The sequence below is a fragment of the Pistacia vera genome, unplaced genomic scaffold (assembly GCF_008641045.1).
Source record: "Pistacia vera cultivar Batoury unplaced genomic scaffold, PisVer_v2 Contig526, whole genome shotgun sequence".
Classification (NCBI taxonomy): domain Eukaryota; kingdom Viridiplantae; phylum Streptophyta; class Magnoliopsida; order Sapindales; family Anacardiaceae; genus Pistacia; species Pistacia vera.
Window position 1 is genome coordinate 582755 of NW_022196364.1, and position 16809 is coordinate 599563.

At 36.0% G+C, this 16809-nt stretch overlaps 3 protein-coding genes and 1 pseudogene across 3 annotated transcripts; 2 read left to right on the plus strand and 2 right to left on the minus strand.

Annotated features, from left to right (window-relative positions):
- Positions 1-747: 747 nt before the first annotated feature.
- On the plus strand, positions 748-2763 carry LOC116107028 (NEDD8-conjugating enzyme Ubc12-like). The gene is made up of 6 exons (XM_031393332.1): positions 748-779; positions 1282-1358; positions 1739-1847; positions 2025-2103; positions 2206-2322; positions 2425-2763. Exons 1-6 carry the CDS (start codon positions 748-750, stop codon positions 2560-2562), a joined length of 552 nt encoding a protein of 183 aa, XP_031249192.1. The 3' UTR covers positions 2563-2763.
- Positions 2764-3522: 759 nt separating this feature from the next.
- Positions 3523-7193, minus strand: LOC116107077. Its single transcript, XM_031393372.1, has 4 exons — positions 6576-7193; positions 4928-5551; positions 4568-4743; positions 3523-4362 (listed from the first exon to the last, which is right to left on the minus strand). The coding sequence occupies exons 1-4, from the start codon at positions 6662-6664 to the stop codon at positions 3764-3766; spliced, it is 1488 nt and encodes a 495-aa protein (XP_031249232.1). The 5' UTR covers positions 6665-7193; the 3' UTR covers positions 3523-3763.
- Positions 7194-10684: 3491 nt separating this feature from the next.
- On the minus strand, positions 10685-13528 carry LOC116107029 (annotated as a pseudogene).
- Positions 13529-15179: 1651 nt separating this feature from the next.
- Positions 15180-16357, plus strand: LOC116107030 (NEDD8-conjugating enzyme Ubc12-like). The gene is made up of 4 exons (XM_031393333.1): positions 15180-15439; positions 15617-15695; positions 15798-15914; positions 16017-16357. The coding sequence occupies exons 1-4, from the start codon at positions 15180-15182 to the stop codon at positions 16152-16154; spliced, it is 594 nt and encodes a 197-aa protein (XP_031249193.1). The 3' UTR covers positions 16155-16357.
- Positions 16358-16809: the final 452 nt, after the last annotated feature.

Consider the following 16809-nt stretch of genomic DNA (forward strand, 5'->3'; position numbering starts at 1 on the left):
GAATTTTTGATCCTATCAAATATCTGACTCTTAATATTATCTTAATTTCATTTAATTATGTCATAGATCATGTTTCTGCATTCAGAACAACGGTTGAGAAAATGGATTGATTCGGTGCATAAAATATACATATAAAGCAATTTGGTTGGCAGCTGTACCCGCTATCTCAGAAGAAAATTAATAAGTTATATACATAGCTAGTTAATTTCAGCTTCATATTTCATATACATAGCTAGCCACATAAAAGTCATAATTAAGATTTCATTATATATAAAATCTTATTATCTCTGACAATCTTAATTTGATAATTGTTCCAACCAAAAAAACAATCACTCCTTATAAATTATACTCTATATAATTGTTGCACATGGATAGAGTATAACTTTAACAATAATAGAGGGAAATGTGATTTAAAGGTAATTTCATCTTCAACAATACCAGAATAGCCTTACGCGCAACCACATGCTCCAAAAAAAAGTCACACCACTCTCGCGCGCCGAAAACATCACATCATGCTTTGACATGCCCCCATACATGCTCGCACATGCTGCCACGTGCTGGAAGATCACCTTCACACGTTGGAAAACACGATCACACGCCAAAAAATAGTCTCACTCGCATTCAAGCGCCATAAACACCACTCCCGCGCTTTCACGCACCTATACGTGCTCTCACGCACTATCATGTGCAGGAATATCACTTCCATGCACCAAGAAACACTATCACGCGCCTCTACACGCATTGTCAATGGTCAGTGTTGACTGGGGTGAGTTGACTGTGTCAGTAAGCGGGTCGGGCTAAACCATGTTCATCGGGTCAAGTGACTCTGTTTGCCTAGGTTGAGTTGACCCGAGTTGACCTACTCGAGTCGCATGACCCACTTTGACTTTTTGGGTCAGGTTGACCCTGTATGACCGACCCAACCCTGTTTGACCCAATCGGTTGGCTACCCCTAATGTAATAAATTAAAACACCCCCAATATTTATAAAATTACTTTTACCCCATACATGTTTAAAAATTGACAATTTCACCCCTGCGATCTGGAAATTCTATGTAATAGCCACTACTACTCAAAAGATTATAAGGAAATACATATAAAATAAGATAAAGAAATTGGGCCCAAGTTTTTCTTTTATTAAACATATATACATACTCTTTACAAACATATGCATTTTTACACAAAATATATATAACGTATACAAAAAGTCATCAAAACATCAGGGACAGTGTAGCCACTCCTCCTCGCACGCCGACATCCATCCGACAGTGTCCTCACCTAGGTCCTGCAAAACATGGGAAAACAACGGNGTTGTACCTGTTAAAAAGCAGTCGGCTGGGGAGTTGCGTCTTCAAAAAGGTTTCTCTTATGTGTGTTGAATGGTTTCATCTCTTCATTTATGTTGGTTTTTACTAGTAAAGAAGACATTTTTTTTTTTTTTTTTTTTGTTCCAGTATCACACTGTCATATTTCTGCCTACATTGTTTTTAACTTTCTATCAAACACCTTACTTCAAGTGTAAGAAGAAGGACAGGATGAAGAAATATTATTTACTTTATTATAATTTTGCTGGGTTAAGTTTTGTAAGATGAGGTGGAAAAGTACACAAGATTCATCGAACAGAGATTTGAGTTGTTTTTTTTCCCAAGGAAAGTCTTTTAACTTTGTCTTCTCAGTTCTTCATCATTTACTTAATGCCTGTATTCCTAACATAAATCTTGGCATTTTACTTGTCATAGATATCACTGAGCTGAACTTACCTGATTCTTGCAACATAACATTCCCCAATGGCAAGGACGACTTGATGAATTTTGAGATCTCAATTAAGCCTGATGGAGGGTATTACAAGTAAGGAGTTTTTTTATGTCCCTTGTCCATAGTTTCAACTCAAACAAAAGGCATTGGCATTTTGCTGAAATTTAATTCCTGCAATTTCCCTACTTCAAAGAAAGCAAGGTTCCTCTGTTCTGTGTGTCTCAATATTCAGTGTTGTTTGATTAAATCCTTTCCAAATTGTTGCTACAGAGATGGGACGTTCTTGTTCTCTTTCGAAGTTCCCCCTATCTATCCACATGATGCGCCAAGGGTTAAGTGCAAGACCAAGGTAGAGCATTCCATCTCCATCCTGTTAATTTTTCACCATATACTTAACATTCATATGGTGCTATGTTTTTTGGCTTTTTACAAATTTGCATCAAACCTTCAGGTCTTCCATCCCAATATTGACTTGGAAGGAAACGTTTGCCTCAATGTCTTGCGAGAAGATTGGAAACCTGTGCTGAATATTAACACTATCATTTACGGATTGTATCATCTCTTCACGGTAATACGCTATCATTCTGTGTGTGTCTTTTGTCTTAAGTTAATATGACATATAGATTTTATTTGTTCTAACTTTTTTGGTTGCATTAATTTATGTATGCAGGAACCAAATTGTGAGGATCCCCTCAATCATGACGCTGCTGATATGTTGAGGGACCATCCACATGTGTTCGAGGCAAATGTGAGAATGGCTTTGGAAGGTGGGTATATTGGGGATGAATATTTCGAATCGTGTATGTAAATGCCACTATGGTGGTGGGTTGTAACATTTATCTGCTAATTCTAATTTTCAAGTTATGCTTTTGCTGTATTTTCCTGGAAGGACCTGGATTCCTTAAAAAAGACCAACCACTTATGATCCCAAAAAAAGCACGGCTTACCTGTTAAACTATGTTGATGTCATTTCTGTCTGTTGGCATGTGATATGTTATTATCATTTTCAACAACCCCAGATTCGATTTTATCCTGTGTCTCTGCGCTACAGACACGCATGAGTCCTGGACCCGAGTTCCCAATGTAGTAGGAAAATGGAAAATCTCTTCTCCAGTACTCCATTAGCTTAAAATGAATATGCAGATTCACACCATTGAATTAATGATGTTTGGCCAACTTTGAATACAGACCAGACCAGACAAAACCTAATCTCATCATGTGTCCTTTCGAGACATTTAAAACACCATTCATATTTAAATTGTTTGAAAACATGTGAAAATAACAGCTAAGCACGTGATGACGATTCAAATGGAACAGGAAAAAGAAGAAACCAAGGGCTCTAGAATTTGCCTGAACCATCTATATAAATCAACAGAATAGTATTATTAGGCAGCACTGCTATACCAAAACTACCATCCAACGAATAAGAGCCAAATCAAAACCAGAGTTATCTGATCAAATTCCTCACGATTTGCCAAAATGGTTTTATGATCATAAAAACAGTCTCAGTTGGTTGCTGTTCCTCATTAGCTGCACAACCATGCTAAGTATCTTACAGGATAGTAACCGGGAAACCTTGGGGCTTAGCTAACATGAACTTGGATGTGTCTCATTAATTTGCATAGTAGGGGTATCATTCTGTATGCAAAGCAATTCAACTACAGAAATTCACGTCAAGCTGTTTAGTTGTAAACGCAGCCCATCTAGTTATCTACATCATCCTGACTATCCCCAGAAATTTTAACGCAGATAATGTTGGACTTGCATATGTTCTACCTTGATGATTAGTGTGAATCAAAATTAATCTAAACAAGTTCATTACAACCAACCTGTTTGCATTAAATCAGGAAAAAGGATTATTCTCTCGACAGTTGTCCTACACCAATCAGCAGACATGTCAGCTGAAGTCCCTCTTCAGTTTGAGAAGAAAAATTGAATCGAATTCTCAGTAAAATGTCCTAGAGTTGAGAAGTTATGATTGACAGTGCAGTCAACTGAAATAGAGCCTTTCAAAACATCTCTTCCTCTTTTAAACTGGCCAATCTAGCATTCTCACGGTCTCGCCGAAAAAGCTTATACAAGGGCGTGTAAAACAGGCAACACAAACCAAATGGAACAGCCATCATTGACAAAAGCCCCTGTGATAAAGCAAAAGCCTCCCGCGCAGACCCTTTAACCGGATCAATAGACTTTGAATCATAGCCAAACATGTTCTCTGAAAGAATTCCAACCAAAGGAGCAGCAAATGAAGAGAATGATCCTTCGAAAGCACGATCAAATGCATAAATCATGGTCCGGTGTTTGGCAGGGACCACTTCAGCAAACATAGGGCCATTTGCAGCAGTGGCATTCCAGCTAATGGTTAAGCCCATTAGAAGAAGGGTAACAGCAAAGGTGTAATAGCTGCTTACTGATTGTGGGATCACCTTAAGAAGGAACAATGAGAATGGAATACCCATGAAGGCACTGAATTGAGCACACATAATACGGCCAGAGTGCGGGTAGATTCGTGATATTTGATCTGCTACTATTCCGCCAAGGAAGGACCCCAATGCACATCCAACAGCAAATACACTTAAAAGGGCTGCAGTACTACTATGATCAAAACCTACAAAAGGACACAAAGTCATCACACATCATGAAAAGAAATGAGGTAAAATGCAATGACAATTGTAAAAGGGACACCCAGTACAATAATGCTGCTTTCTGCATAACTAGAATGAGCTTATTAAGTACTCCAATCCAGTGGCAGCTAAAGATGTGATTATATGGTATATTCTCAATTAAGTAGTAAAGTTCACATATGTGCTAACCAATTAATTCAAACCACATGGTAAAGAACACCATGGCAGTCCAGGGTAATGAACCAACAATGCCTTGCAGGACTATAATCTGAAATGTTGGCACTTTGATAACAGCTTTTGTAGCTGTCCAAGACTCCTGCCAAACAGATGATACAGTAGCATTACCCTTTTCTACCAACTCATCCCTGCAACAATAAGAAGTTGAGTTACGAAACATTAATGGAAATTATAAATGCTACTTAATACGCTGTAAAGTTCGCAAACACAGGGCATTTGGGTAGCTGAAAACACATGGTCAACGAATATAGATGGCTGTGAGACACTAAAACATTTGACAAATCTAAATAATCTCAAGTAATAGGTTTGTACCTATCAAAATTTTCACCAGATACATGAGTGACACTAGTTTGTTTTCTCGGATCAACAACAAACAAGAAAACAAGGCAACCAATCAGCACACTCAATGTAGCCATCAAAATGAAGGCACAGCGCCATCCAGGCATGCCCCAGAACTGCTGACCAGCCATAATGGTTGCTAAAACGCCACCTCCTATGCCACCCAAAGTACCAACAAGGCTTAGTAACCCAAATCCAGCACCCCTCACGCCATCCTTGTAACTATCAGCAATGAAAGACTGGAGAGCTGGTATCACAATTGCCAATCCGAAGCCATTAACTGCTCTCCACATTGCAACCTGTAAGAAATGCTGGCTTGCTCCCACTGCAGCAGTTGATAAGGCCCAGCAGAAAATGCCAATAGTTAGGACCAAAGGCCGGTCATAGTTAATAACAAGTACACCGGCCAAGGGAGATGCCACTCCCTGCACAAAGTTCCTTACAAATGTGAGATACCCCAGATCAGATGGCCCAGCATCAAACGCTTCACTAACTTCTTTATAAACAGAAGGGAGGAGATTTTCATCAGCACGTTCCATTATAGCAGCCAGGTTGATAAGAATGAGAGACAGAGAAACCCCCAAAACCTTTAATGTTCTGTGAAAAGTGAACATATTTCCAAGGGACAGAAATCAGGATCAATACAGAGAGTAAAACTTTTATATACAAGGGAAATAAATGGCTTGGAAAAAGGTATAAGACATAATACTTCCTATCGTTGAACATACATAAAACAGGAAGATAAAAACTTAAAAAGTTCACTAAATATTCCATGATCCACTAACCAACATAGGTCATGCAAATTACTTCATAAATCTCGGTTGATCTAATATATAAGACCTCTCAAAAATATGTTTAGAATTACATGTAAAATCTTAGTTATGATTTCATCAATACAAAATAAATAGTGATTTAGATGAGGTTTTGCAGTACAAAATCCATAATGGCAAAGCTAGATGGAAAAAATTGTCCAACAAAGCAAAAATCCATGAAAATGAATTAAAAGAACAAGTAACCATACTGAAATGAAAAATTGGGATTATCTGAGTATGCCATTGTCATGTGGGAAAAAGAATCTTGAGTTGTATAATTGAACAAGACATTAAATGCTATACTGATGCTGTTAAGTGGAATGTTCATAGCGATGATTTCTAGTCCATCTAAACCTCACAATTGAAGTAAATTCAGAAGTGGAAGATATAGATCATCTATAAATGCTACGTACAGAAATAGATCATCTATTAAGCAATAGTTATGTTTTAGAAATGAAGGTAGCATTAATTATCCAAGGAAATATAAAAAGAATTTTATAGCCTATAGCTTCAACTCTTCCACTCTAAAAATCTTATTTCAAATATGCTAAGAGTTAGTTGTCCATCTTAAAACTAATAAATGACATTTATTCCATCAACAGTGATAAAGTATCAGACTCCAAATCAACAGACGCTTAATCAAATCATTTATCAGAGAAATCCCTCCATTTTCTAATATCATCTGGATCCCAGCTGAACAAATTTCTTAAAATTCAATCGACTCCATAACCATTTTCTTTAAAAAAAAATAATAAAAAAGCACATAAACAATAAACAATCTGGAAAACAAAAACACGCAAGAAACTCACTTCATAGTATCGAGATATCTGTGATAAAAAGGCTTAGATCTTGGGACAGCACCGGAACCAAATCTGTGATAAATACGATTACGGCCCATAAATCAATAGCACAAAACTCCTGTAAAAGCTGAACAACAACAGGTCCCAGAATCTGCGGCGATCTTGGACGTTGACTTGCCTTGTTCCAAGGAAACTCTTGCCATCCCAATAACCCTCGAAGAATTATTTGTAATTATTCCAAATCAGCCAACGCCAAAAGTCAAAACTCCTACTGTGATGGAATAACCGAAGAGGTAAACCAAAAACCCAAAAAACATAAAATCATCCTTATATGGAAACTTGGTTTTCAAAAGTGGCGCCAGGGATGTTGAATCATCTTTTTAACTGAGTAAGTTGGGAGTTGCTGTTAATTGTTAATTGGTTAGAAAGTCAATATCATCGGATCTAATAACTTTGATTAACATCCGTGGATATATAAGGTTGTCCCTCACAGGACATTGCAGATGCAGTTTTCCTTTGTCCTTATCTTTGACTTGATTATCAAGGAAATGGCATCATGTTAGTGGCCTTTAACATTCCATTTTTCCAAATATTCTGTAACCTTGACCAATGAGACAAGCTCATTGTTGCCATTTGTTTCCGAAAACATTTTGGGGGTGATGATTATTTTTTTTTATAAATAATGCAAGTTTGTAACATAAATGAGGTGTCATCAACTTATTAATGTCTTAACACTTTCCATAATAAATTTATTATTAGTTCTAGATAGTCATAGCTGGAAGTTTAATCATTTTTTTCTCAATTTTAAAAATAATCAGCTTTAGAAATAATTTCATGTGTGTTTGATAAATATCGTTTCTATAACTGCTTTGATTTTCAAAATCTATAATTGCCAACGACTTCATGTTAATCCACCCGTTCTTGCTGGCAGGCCTAAGGGGTTGTCGATGACCACATCCTTATACGAATCAAATGTAGGATTCCGAACGTCTAGAATTTAAGTTTATTTTGTAATTTGAATAATTATGGATGGGTATATTTGACTTTTTACAATGTAAAATAAACTTTATAAATACTCATTTTTAAAAGTTATCCCTTGTAAAATCCTTTTATAAATAGTCAGTTTTAAACACTTTTTACTAAACAATTTTACTGCTGTAACTTAAAAGTTAATTTGATTAGAGTAAACGACATATTTCCACTCCTAAGGTTTGACGCAATCCTAAGTTGGTACTGTAAGTTCTATTTATTCTAGATTCTCACGCTTAAAATAACACTGATCATATTTGATTCAGTATTATTATCTATATTCTGGATTTGATTTTTCAAATAATGTTTGTTTTATTATTTGCACAATCTAATCTGTAAAATATTTTTTCTAACAGTTTTCTGACTTTCTTTTTTACCATTGCTTTTATTTTGCTCAGCTTTCTCTTCACTGACATTTTTCACTTTTTTTTTTTTTTTACCATTGGCTTTTATTTTTCTCAGCTTTTTCTTTATTCTTCAGTGACACTTCCCACTTTAACATTTCATCATTTTTAACTTTCTCCGTTCACCACCATTACCAGCGTATGGGGATAACATAACGAATGTATTGTAGGCAACACAGTAGATCATGCCGTAACTGTTAATGGAGTATACGTGTAATAATGATTGTAAGGATTGATAATTAGTACTTTTGTTATATATGTATTAATGTGATGTTTTTAAACAGTTAGATTAGTACTTGAAATTAACATGGGTTTTTGTTTTTTAATATCTACGGGTGACAAAATTACCAATAAAATATTTAGTATTATTAAAATGTAACTTGATAAGTTATATATATAATAATATATTATTTTAACAAAATGCAACAAAATATTATATTAATAAATCATTTATAAATATATTAATCAAATATTCAACACAAATATCAAGGTCAAAATACTCTACTAAACACATATTCTGCAAATCATATTCTCGTAATCATAACCCTATCCAAAATAATAAACCAAACGCACCCACTGTTAATATTTTTTAGGATAGTGAGGGTGCAATCACCATAATGCCTTTTAACCCCAAATTAATAAATTATTTTTAACCCCTAAATTATTAAAATTATAAAATTAACCATCTTATTTTGAAATTATATCAATTACACCCTCAGTGACTGTGCACCGTCTCGGTTTTCACTGGATCTAGGCTATTTCTGATGCCGGCGAAACCCCTAGTCACCTCCATCACCTTCCCCATCGTCCGTCGTCCAAAACCCCTCTGGTTCCCGACTTATTGGGCCCTCCAATCGCCGGTGTCGTCAAGCTTAGGTTTTCGTCATTCTTCACTGGATTCCGGTAATGAAAATCTAATTCGACGTCACCACTGCAACCAGCGTCTCCTAATCTACAAAACCCCCTATGTCCCAGCAACCGTTTAGTGGCCATTCGCTGGTGGACATCGACGAAAACCAGTAGAATGTGGCGGCTGTCGTGGCTGGAGATCGGCGTGTGATGAGGGGTTTTCAAGGGTATGGTTTTGTAGAGGGGAGGATGAGGGTTCGAATGGTGGTGACAAATGTGATTTTAGGTGGAAGAATCGCCGGAAAAGGGCGAAAAACATCGGCGGTGATGTTGCTAACGTGCACCGGATCTTTGTTAGGGGCGACGATCTGCTAATGTGCCCCTTCTCTATGAAATGACCAATTTACCCCTAAGCCATTATATTTAACAATTTCCTGTTACTTTAAGGGTGAGAATTTGGAATAAATGGAACTTGTGGTACCAACATGGGATTTGGTCAAACTTTGGGTGGGAATATGTTGTTTACTCATTTGATTATTATTGTTTTTAATATAAAAAAATGATTTGTCTGTACGATTCTCATGGGAGCAATGCAATGTAATGATAAACTAATGTGGATAAATTTAATCAAATTAAGAGCAAATCATTTGAGAAATCAAGTTTCAAAGTTATAGAAATTAATGGGCTTCTATCTTAATACATGCCCAACAGAAACCCAATGGGCTCCTAAACTAGCCCTCTTTCAGTTGATTTCTATTGTAAAGGTCAACCAGTTTTAGATACTCCTAGGTCTCAGGCCCAGGACCAAGCCTGGTCTGGAATCATGAACATTTTTCCCATATTATTTTGTCAATAAAACTTGCGTAAACTCGAACAGAAAGGGAAATTGCATAATGACGACCATAACTAGAGAAAATACAGAAAGATAAGGTTGACGAAACAAGTTAATCGTGGCACTGAATGGTGTGTGTATAATAGAGAAGAAGAAAAAATATTCGTAACCTAAGAATATGGGATGCATTTGGACGAGTTGACCTTCTTTTAATTAATCCCATGACGACTCTTAAGAAATTTCTAAGAAACTAACAACATTAAAATATACAACTCAAACTAAAACTACTTCATCTAAATGGGTCTTGCTTCTGGTTATTTAACTCATTTTTACACCATAATATAAAATATTATACGTAAAATGATTTAGCATCAGCTGTTGTTGAAGACAGTATTAGTTTTAATATGATTGGTTAATGTACATTTCATATTCATTTACTTAACTCTGTGGAATTTAATAGTTATGAAGGGCCGTGGAAGGTGGAATTGTTTACGAAAAAGTCCCACCCACGTGAGATGAGGTTCAAGGTCCGTGTCAAGCCTATCACAGGGACGTTTCAACTGTAACGTTTATAGATTATTAAAAGAGTCAAGGACTTTTTCCCAACCAATTGTTTTGCCTTGGTACACTTTCCCACAAAAAGGTTTTAAAATAACACGTTCTTACCCAAAATTTATATTCCTTTAATATCCAAAATAAATTTAAGATATTTGACGAGTTACACAGGGTCAAGGTAAGAGAGATTTTTATAGAGTGAAGATTGGTGGATCAAATAGTAGTGATTGATTGAATATTTGTCACTGAAATTAGCAAAAAGTTAGTTAAAAACAAGAAATCTTAGTCTTACAATGATTGATAATCGACAAGAAATTAGGTGTCAGAGTAAAAAAAATTTTGTAAAAAAGAGATCGAAGGTTTAAATAGTGATGATAAAGAGAGTTGTCGTGGTCAAAATCGGTTTTGAATAATAATAAAATATAAATTTTGGATAAAAAAATTGTATTTTAAAATTTGTCTCGCCGAAAAAGCTTATACAAGGGCGTGTAAAACAGGCAACACAAACCAAATGGAACAGCCATCATTGACAAAAGCCCCTTGATAAAGCAAAACCTCCCGCGCAGACCCTTTAACGGATCAATAGACTTTGAATCATAGCCAACTATTCTCTGAAAGAATTCCACCAAAGGAGCAGCAAATGAAAGAGATGATCCTTCGAAAGCACGATCAAATGCATAAATCATGGTCCGGTGTTTGGCAGGGACCACTTCAGCAAACTAGGCCATTTGCAGCAGTGGCATTCCAGCTAATGGTTAAGCCCATTAGAAGAGGGTAACGCAAGGTGTAAAGCTGCTTCTGATTGTGGGATCACCTTAAGAAGGAACAATGAGAATGGAATACCCATGAAGGCACTGAATTGAGCACACATAATACGGCCAGAGTGGGGTAGATTCGTGATATTTGATCTGCTACTATTCCGCCAAGGAAGGACCCCATGCCATCCAACAGCAAATACACTTAAAGGGCTGCAGTACTACTATGTCAAAACCTACAAAAGACACAAAGACATCACACATCATGAAAAGAATGAGGTAAATGCAATGACATTGTAAAAGGGACACCCAGTACAATAATGCTGCTTTCTGCATAACTAGAATGAGCTTATTAAGTACTCCAATCCAGGGCAGCTAAAGTGTGATTATATGGTATATCTCAATTAAGTAGTAAAGTCACTATGTGCTAACCAATTAATTCAAACCACATGGTAAAGAACACCATGGCAGTCCATGGTAATGAACCAACAATGCCTTGCAGGACTATAATCTGAAATGTTGGCACTTTGATAACAGCTTTTGTAGCTGTCCAGACTCCTGCCAAACAGATGATACAGTAGATTACCCTTTTCTACCAACTCATCCCTGCAACAATAAGAAGTTGAGTTACGAAACATTAATGGAAATTATAAATGCTACTTAATACGCTGTAAAGTTCGCAAACACAGGGCATTTGGGTAGCTGAAAACACTGGTCAAGAATATAGATGGCTGTGAGACACTAAAACATTTGACAAATCTAAATATCTCAAGTAATAGGTTTGTACTATCAAAATTTTCACCAGAACATGAGTGACACTAGTTTGTTTTCTCGGATCAACAACAAACAAGAAACAAGGCAACCAATCAGCACACTCAATGTAGCCATCAAAAGAAGGCACAGCGCCATCCAGGCATGCCCCAGACTGCTGACCAGCCATAATGGTTGCTAAAACGCCACCTCCTATGCCACCCAAAGTACCAACAAGGCTTAGTAACCCAAATCCAGCACCCCTCACGCCACCTTGTAACTATCAGCAATGAAAGACTGGAGAGCGGTATCACAATTGCCAATCCGAAGCCATTAACTGCTCTCCACATTGCAACCTGTAAGAAATGCTGGCTTCTCCCACTGCAGCAGTTGATAAGGCCCAGCAGAAAATGCCAATAGTTAGGACCAAAGGCCGGTCATAGTTAATAACAAGTACACCGGCCAAGGGAGATGCCACTCCCTGCACAAAGTTCCTTACAAGTGAGATACCCCAGATCAGATGGCCCAGCATCAAACGCTTCACTAACTTCTTTAAACAGAAGGAGGAGATTTTCATCAGCACGTTCCATTATAGCAGCCAGGTTGATAAGAATGAGACAGAGAAACCCCCAAACCTTTAATGTTCTGTGAAAGGTAACATATTTCCAGGGACAGAATCAGGATCAATACAGAGAGTAAAACTTTTATACAAGGGAAATAAATGGCTTGGAAAAAGGTATAAGACATAATACTTCCTATCGTTACATACTAAAACAAAGATAAAAACTTAAAGTTCACTAATATCCTGATCCACTAACCAACATAGGTCATCAAATTACTTCATAATCTCGGTTGATCTAATATATAAGCCTCTCAAAAATATGTTTAGAATTCATGTAAAATCTTAGTTATGATTTCATCAATACAAATAAATAGTGATTTAGATGAGGTTTTGCAGTACAAATCCATAATGGCAAAGCTGATGGAAAAATTGTCCAACAAAGCAAAAATCCATGAAAATGATTAAAGAACAAGTAACATACTGAAATGAAAATTGGGATTATCTGAGTATGCCATTGTCTGTGGGAAAAGAATCTTGAGTTGTATAATTGAACAAGACATTAAATGCTATACTGATGCTGTTAAGTGGAATGTTCATAGCGATATTTCTAGTCCATCTAAACCTCACAATGAAGTAAATCAGAAGTGGAAGATATGACATCTATAAATGCTACGTACAGAAATAGATCCTATTAAGCAATATTATGTTTTGAAATGAAGGTAGCATTAATTATCCAAGGAAATATAAAAAGAATTTATAGCCTATAGCTTCAACTCTTCTCTCTAAAAATCTTATTTCAATATGCTAAGAGTTAGTTGTCCATCTTAAAACTAATAAATGACATTATTCCATCAACAGTGATAACAGTCGACGCTTAATCAAATCATTTATCAGAGAAATCCCCCATTTTCTAATATCTCTGGATCCCAGCTGACAAATTTCTTAAAATTCAATCGACTCCGTAACCTTTTCTTTAAAAAATAATAAAAAGCACATAAACAATAAACAATCTGGAAAACAAAACACGCAAGAAACTCACTTCATAGTTCGAGATATCTGTGATAAAAGGCTTAGGATCTTGGGACAGCACGGAACCAAATCTGTGATAAATACGATTACGGCCCTAAATCAATAGCACAAAATCCTGTAAAAGCTGAACAACAACAGGTCCCGAATCTGCGGCGATCTTGGACGTTGACTTGCCTTGTTCCAAGAAACTTTGCCATCCCAATAACCCTCGAAGAATTATTTGTATTATTCCAAATCAGCCAACGCCAAAAGTAAACTCCTACTGTGATGGAATAACCGAAGAGGTAAACCAAAAACCAAAAAAACAAAAATCATCCTATATAGAAACTTGGTTTTCAAAAGTGCCGCCAGGGATGTTGAATCATCTTTTAACTGAGTAAGTTGGGAGTTGCTGTTAATTGTTATTGGTTAAAAGTCAATATCATCGGATCTAATAACTTATAACATCCGTGGATATATAGGTTGTCCCTCACAGGACATTGCAGATGCAGTTTTCCTTGTCCTTATCTTTGACTTGATTATCAAGAAATGGCATCATGTTAGTGGCCTTTAACATTCCATTTTTCCAAATATTCTGACCTTGACCAATGAGACGAGCTCATTGTTGCCATTTTTTCCGAAAACATTTTGGTGGTGATGATTATTTTTTTTTATAAATAATGCAAGTTTGTAACATAAATGAGTGTCATCAATTATTAATGTCTTACACTTTCCATAATAAATTTATTATTAGTTCTAGATAGTCATAGCTGGAAGTTTAATCTTTTTTTCTCAATTTTAAAAATAATCAGCTTTAGAAATAATTTCATGTGTGTTTGATAAATATCGTTTCTATAACTGCTTTGATTTTCAAAATCTATAATTGCCAACGACTTCATGTTAATCCCCCTTTCTTGCTGGCAGTGGCAGGCTAAGGGTTGTCGATGACCACATCCTCCTATACGAATCAAATGTAGGATTCCGACGTCTAGAATTTAAGTTTTTTGTAATTTGAATAATTATGGATGGGTTATTACTTTTTAATGTAAAATAACTTTATAAATAACTCATTTTTAAAAGTTATCCCTTGTAAAATCCTTTTATAAATATCATTTTAAACACTTTTTACTAACATTTTACTGCTGTAACTAAAAGTTAATTTGATTAGAGTAAACACATATTCCACTCCTAGGTTTGACGCAATCCTAAGTTGGTACTGTAAGTTCTATTATTCTAGATTCTCACGCTTAAAATAACACTGATCATATTGATTCAGTATTTATCTATATTCTGGATTTGATTTTTCAAATAATGTTTGTTTTATTTTTGCACAATCTAATCTGTAAAATATTTTTTCTAACAGTTTTCTGACTTCTTTTTTACCATTGCTTTTATTTTGCTCAGCTTTCTCTTCACTGACATTTTTCACTTTTTTTTTTTTTTTACCATTGGCTTTTATTTTTCTCAGCTTTTTCTTTATCTTCAGTGACACTTCCCACTTTAACATTTCATCATTTTAACTTTCTCCGTTCACCCCATTACCAGCGTATGGGATAACATACCGAATGTATTGTAGGCAACACAGTAGATCATGCCGTAACTTAAAAAGCAGTCGGCTGGGGAGTTGCGTCTTCAAAAAGGTTTCTCTTATGTGTGTTGAATGGTTTCATCTCTTCATTTATGTTGGTTTTTACTAGTAAAGAAGACATTTTTTTTTTTTTTTTTTTTGTTCCAGTATCACACTGTCATATTTCTGCCTACATTGTTTTTAACTTTCTATCAAACACCTTACTTCAAGTGTAAGAAGAAGGACAGGATGAAGAAATATTATTTACTTTATTATAATTTTGCTGGGTTAAGTTTTGTAAGATGAGGTGGAAAAGTACACAAGATTCATCGAACAGAGATTTGAGTTGTTTTTTTTCCCAAGGAAAGTCTTTTAACTTTGTCTTCTCAGTTCTTCATCATTTACTTAATGCCTGTATTCCTAACATAAATCTTGGCATTTTACTTGTCATAGATATCACTGAGCTGAACTTACCTGATTCTTGCAACATAACATTCCCCAATGGCAAGGACGACTTGATGAATTTTGAGATCTCAATTAAGCCTGATGGAGGGTATTACAAGTAAGGAGTTTTTTTATGTCCCTTGTCCATAGTTTCAACTCAAACAAAAGGCATTGGCATTTTGCTGAAATTTAATTCCTGCAATTTCCCTACTTCAAAGAAAGCAAGGTTCCTCTGTTCTGTGTGTCTCAATATTCAGTGTTGTTTGATTAAATCCTTTCCAAATTGTTGCTACAGAGATGGGACGTTCTTGTTCTCTTTCGAAGTTCCCCCTATCTATCCACATGATGCGCCAAGGGTTAAGTGCAAGACCAAGGTAGAGCATTCCATCTCCATCCTGTTAATTTTTCACCATATACTTAACATTCATATGGTGCTATGTTTTTTGGCTTTTTACAAATTTGCATCAAACCTTCAGGTCTTCCATCCCAATATTGACTTGGAAGGAAACGTTTGCCTCAATGTCTTGCGAGAAGATTGGAAACCTGTGCTGAATATTAACACTATCATTTACGGATTGTATCATCTCTTCACGGTAATACGCTATCATTCTGTGTGTGTCTTTTGTCTTAAGTTAATATGACATATAGATTTTATTTGTTCTAACTTTTTTGGTTGCATTAATTTATGTATGCAGGAACCAAATTGTGAGGATCCCCTCAATCATGACGCTGCTGATATGTTGAGGGACCATCCACATGTGTTCGAGGCAAATGTGAGAATGGCTTTGGAAGGTGGGTATATTGGGGATGAATATTTCGAATCGTGTATGTAAATGCCACTATGGTGGTGGGTTGTAACATTTATCTGCTAATTCTAATTTTCAAGTTATGCTTTTGCTGTATTTTCCTGGAAGGACCTGGATTCCTTAAAAAAGACCAACCACTTATGATCCCAAAAAAAGCACGGCTTACCTGTTAAACTATGTTGATGTCATTTCTGTCTGTTGGCATGTGATATGTTATTATCATTTTCAACAACCCCAGATTCGATTTTATCCTGTGTCTCTGCGCTACAGACACGCATGAGTCCTGGACCCGAGTTCCCAATGTAGTAGGAAAATGGAAAATCTCTTCTCCAGTACTCCATTAGCTTAAAATGAATATGCAGATTCACACCATTGAATTAATGATGTTTGGCCAACTTTGAATACAGACCAGACCAGACAAAACCTAATCTCATCATGTGTCCTTTCGAGACATTTAAAACACCATTCATATTTAAATTGTTTGAAAACATGTGAAAATAACAGCTAAGCACGTGATGACGATTCAAATGGAACAGGAAAAAGAAGAAACCAAGGGCTCTAGAATTTGCCTGAACCATCTATATAAATCAACAGAATAGTATTATTAGGCAGCACTGCTATACCAAAACTACCATCCAACGAATAAGAGCCAAATCAAAACCAGAGTTATCTGATCAAATTC

Coding starts and splice junctions, on each gene's coding strand:
- LOC116107077 (XM_031393372.1), bottom strand. CDS start 6,664: ATGGGCCGTAATCGTATTTATCACAGATTTGGTTCCGGTGCTGTCCCA. Junction 4,744..4,927: donor TCTGGTGAAAATTTTGATAG/GTACAAACCTAT, acceptor TTATTGTTGCAG/GGATGAGTTGGTAGAAAAGG. Junction 4,363..4,567: donor CATGTGGTTTGAATTAATTG/GTTAGCACATAT, acceptor GTCCTTTTGTAG/GTTTTGATCATAGTAGTACT.
- LOC116107030 (XM_031393333.1), top strand. CDS start 15,180: ATGAGGTGGAAAAGTACACAAGATTCATCGAACAGAGATTTGAGTTGT. Junction 15,696..15,797: donor GGGTTAAGTGCAAGACCAAG/GTAGAGCATTCC, acceptor TCAAACCTTCAG/GTCTTCCATCCCAATATTGA. Junction 15,915..16,016: donor GATTGTATCATCTCTTCACG/GTAATACGCTAT, acceptor TTATGTATGCAG/GAACCAAATTGTGAGGATCC.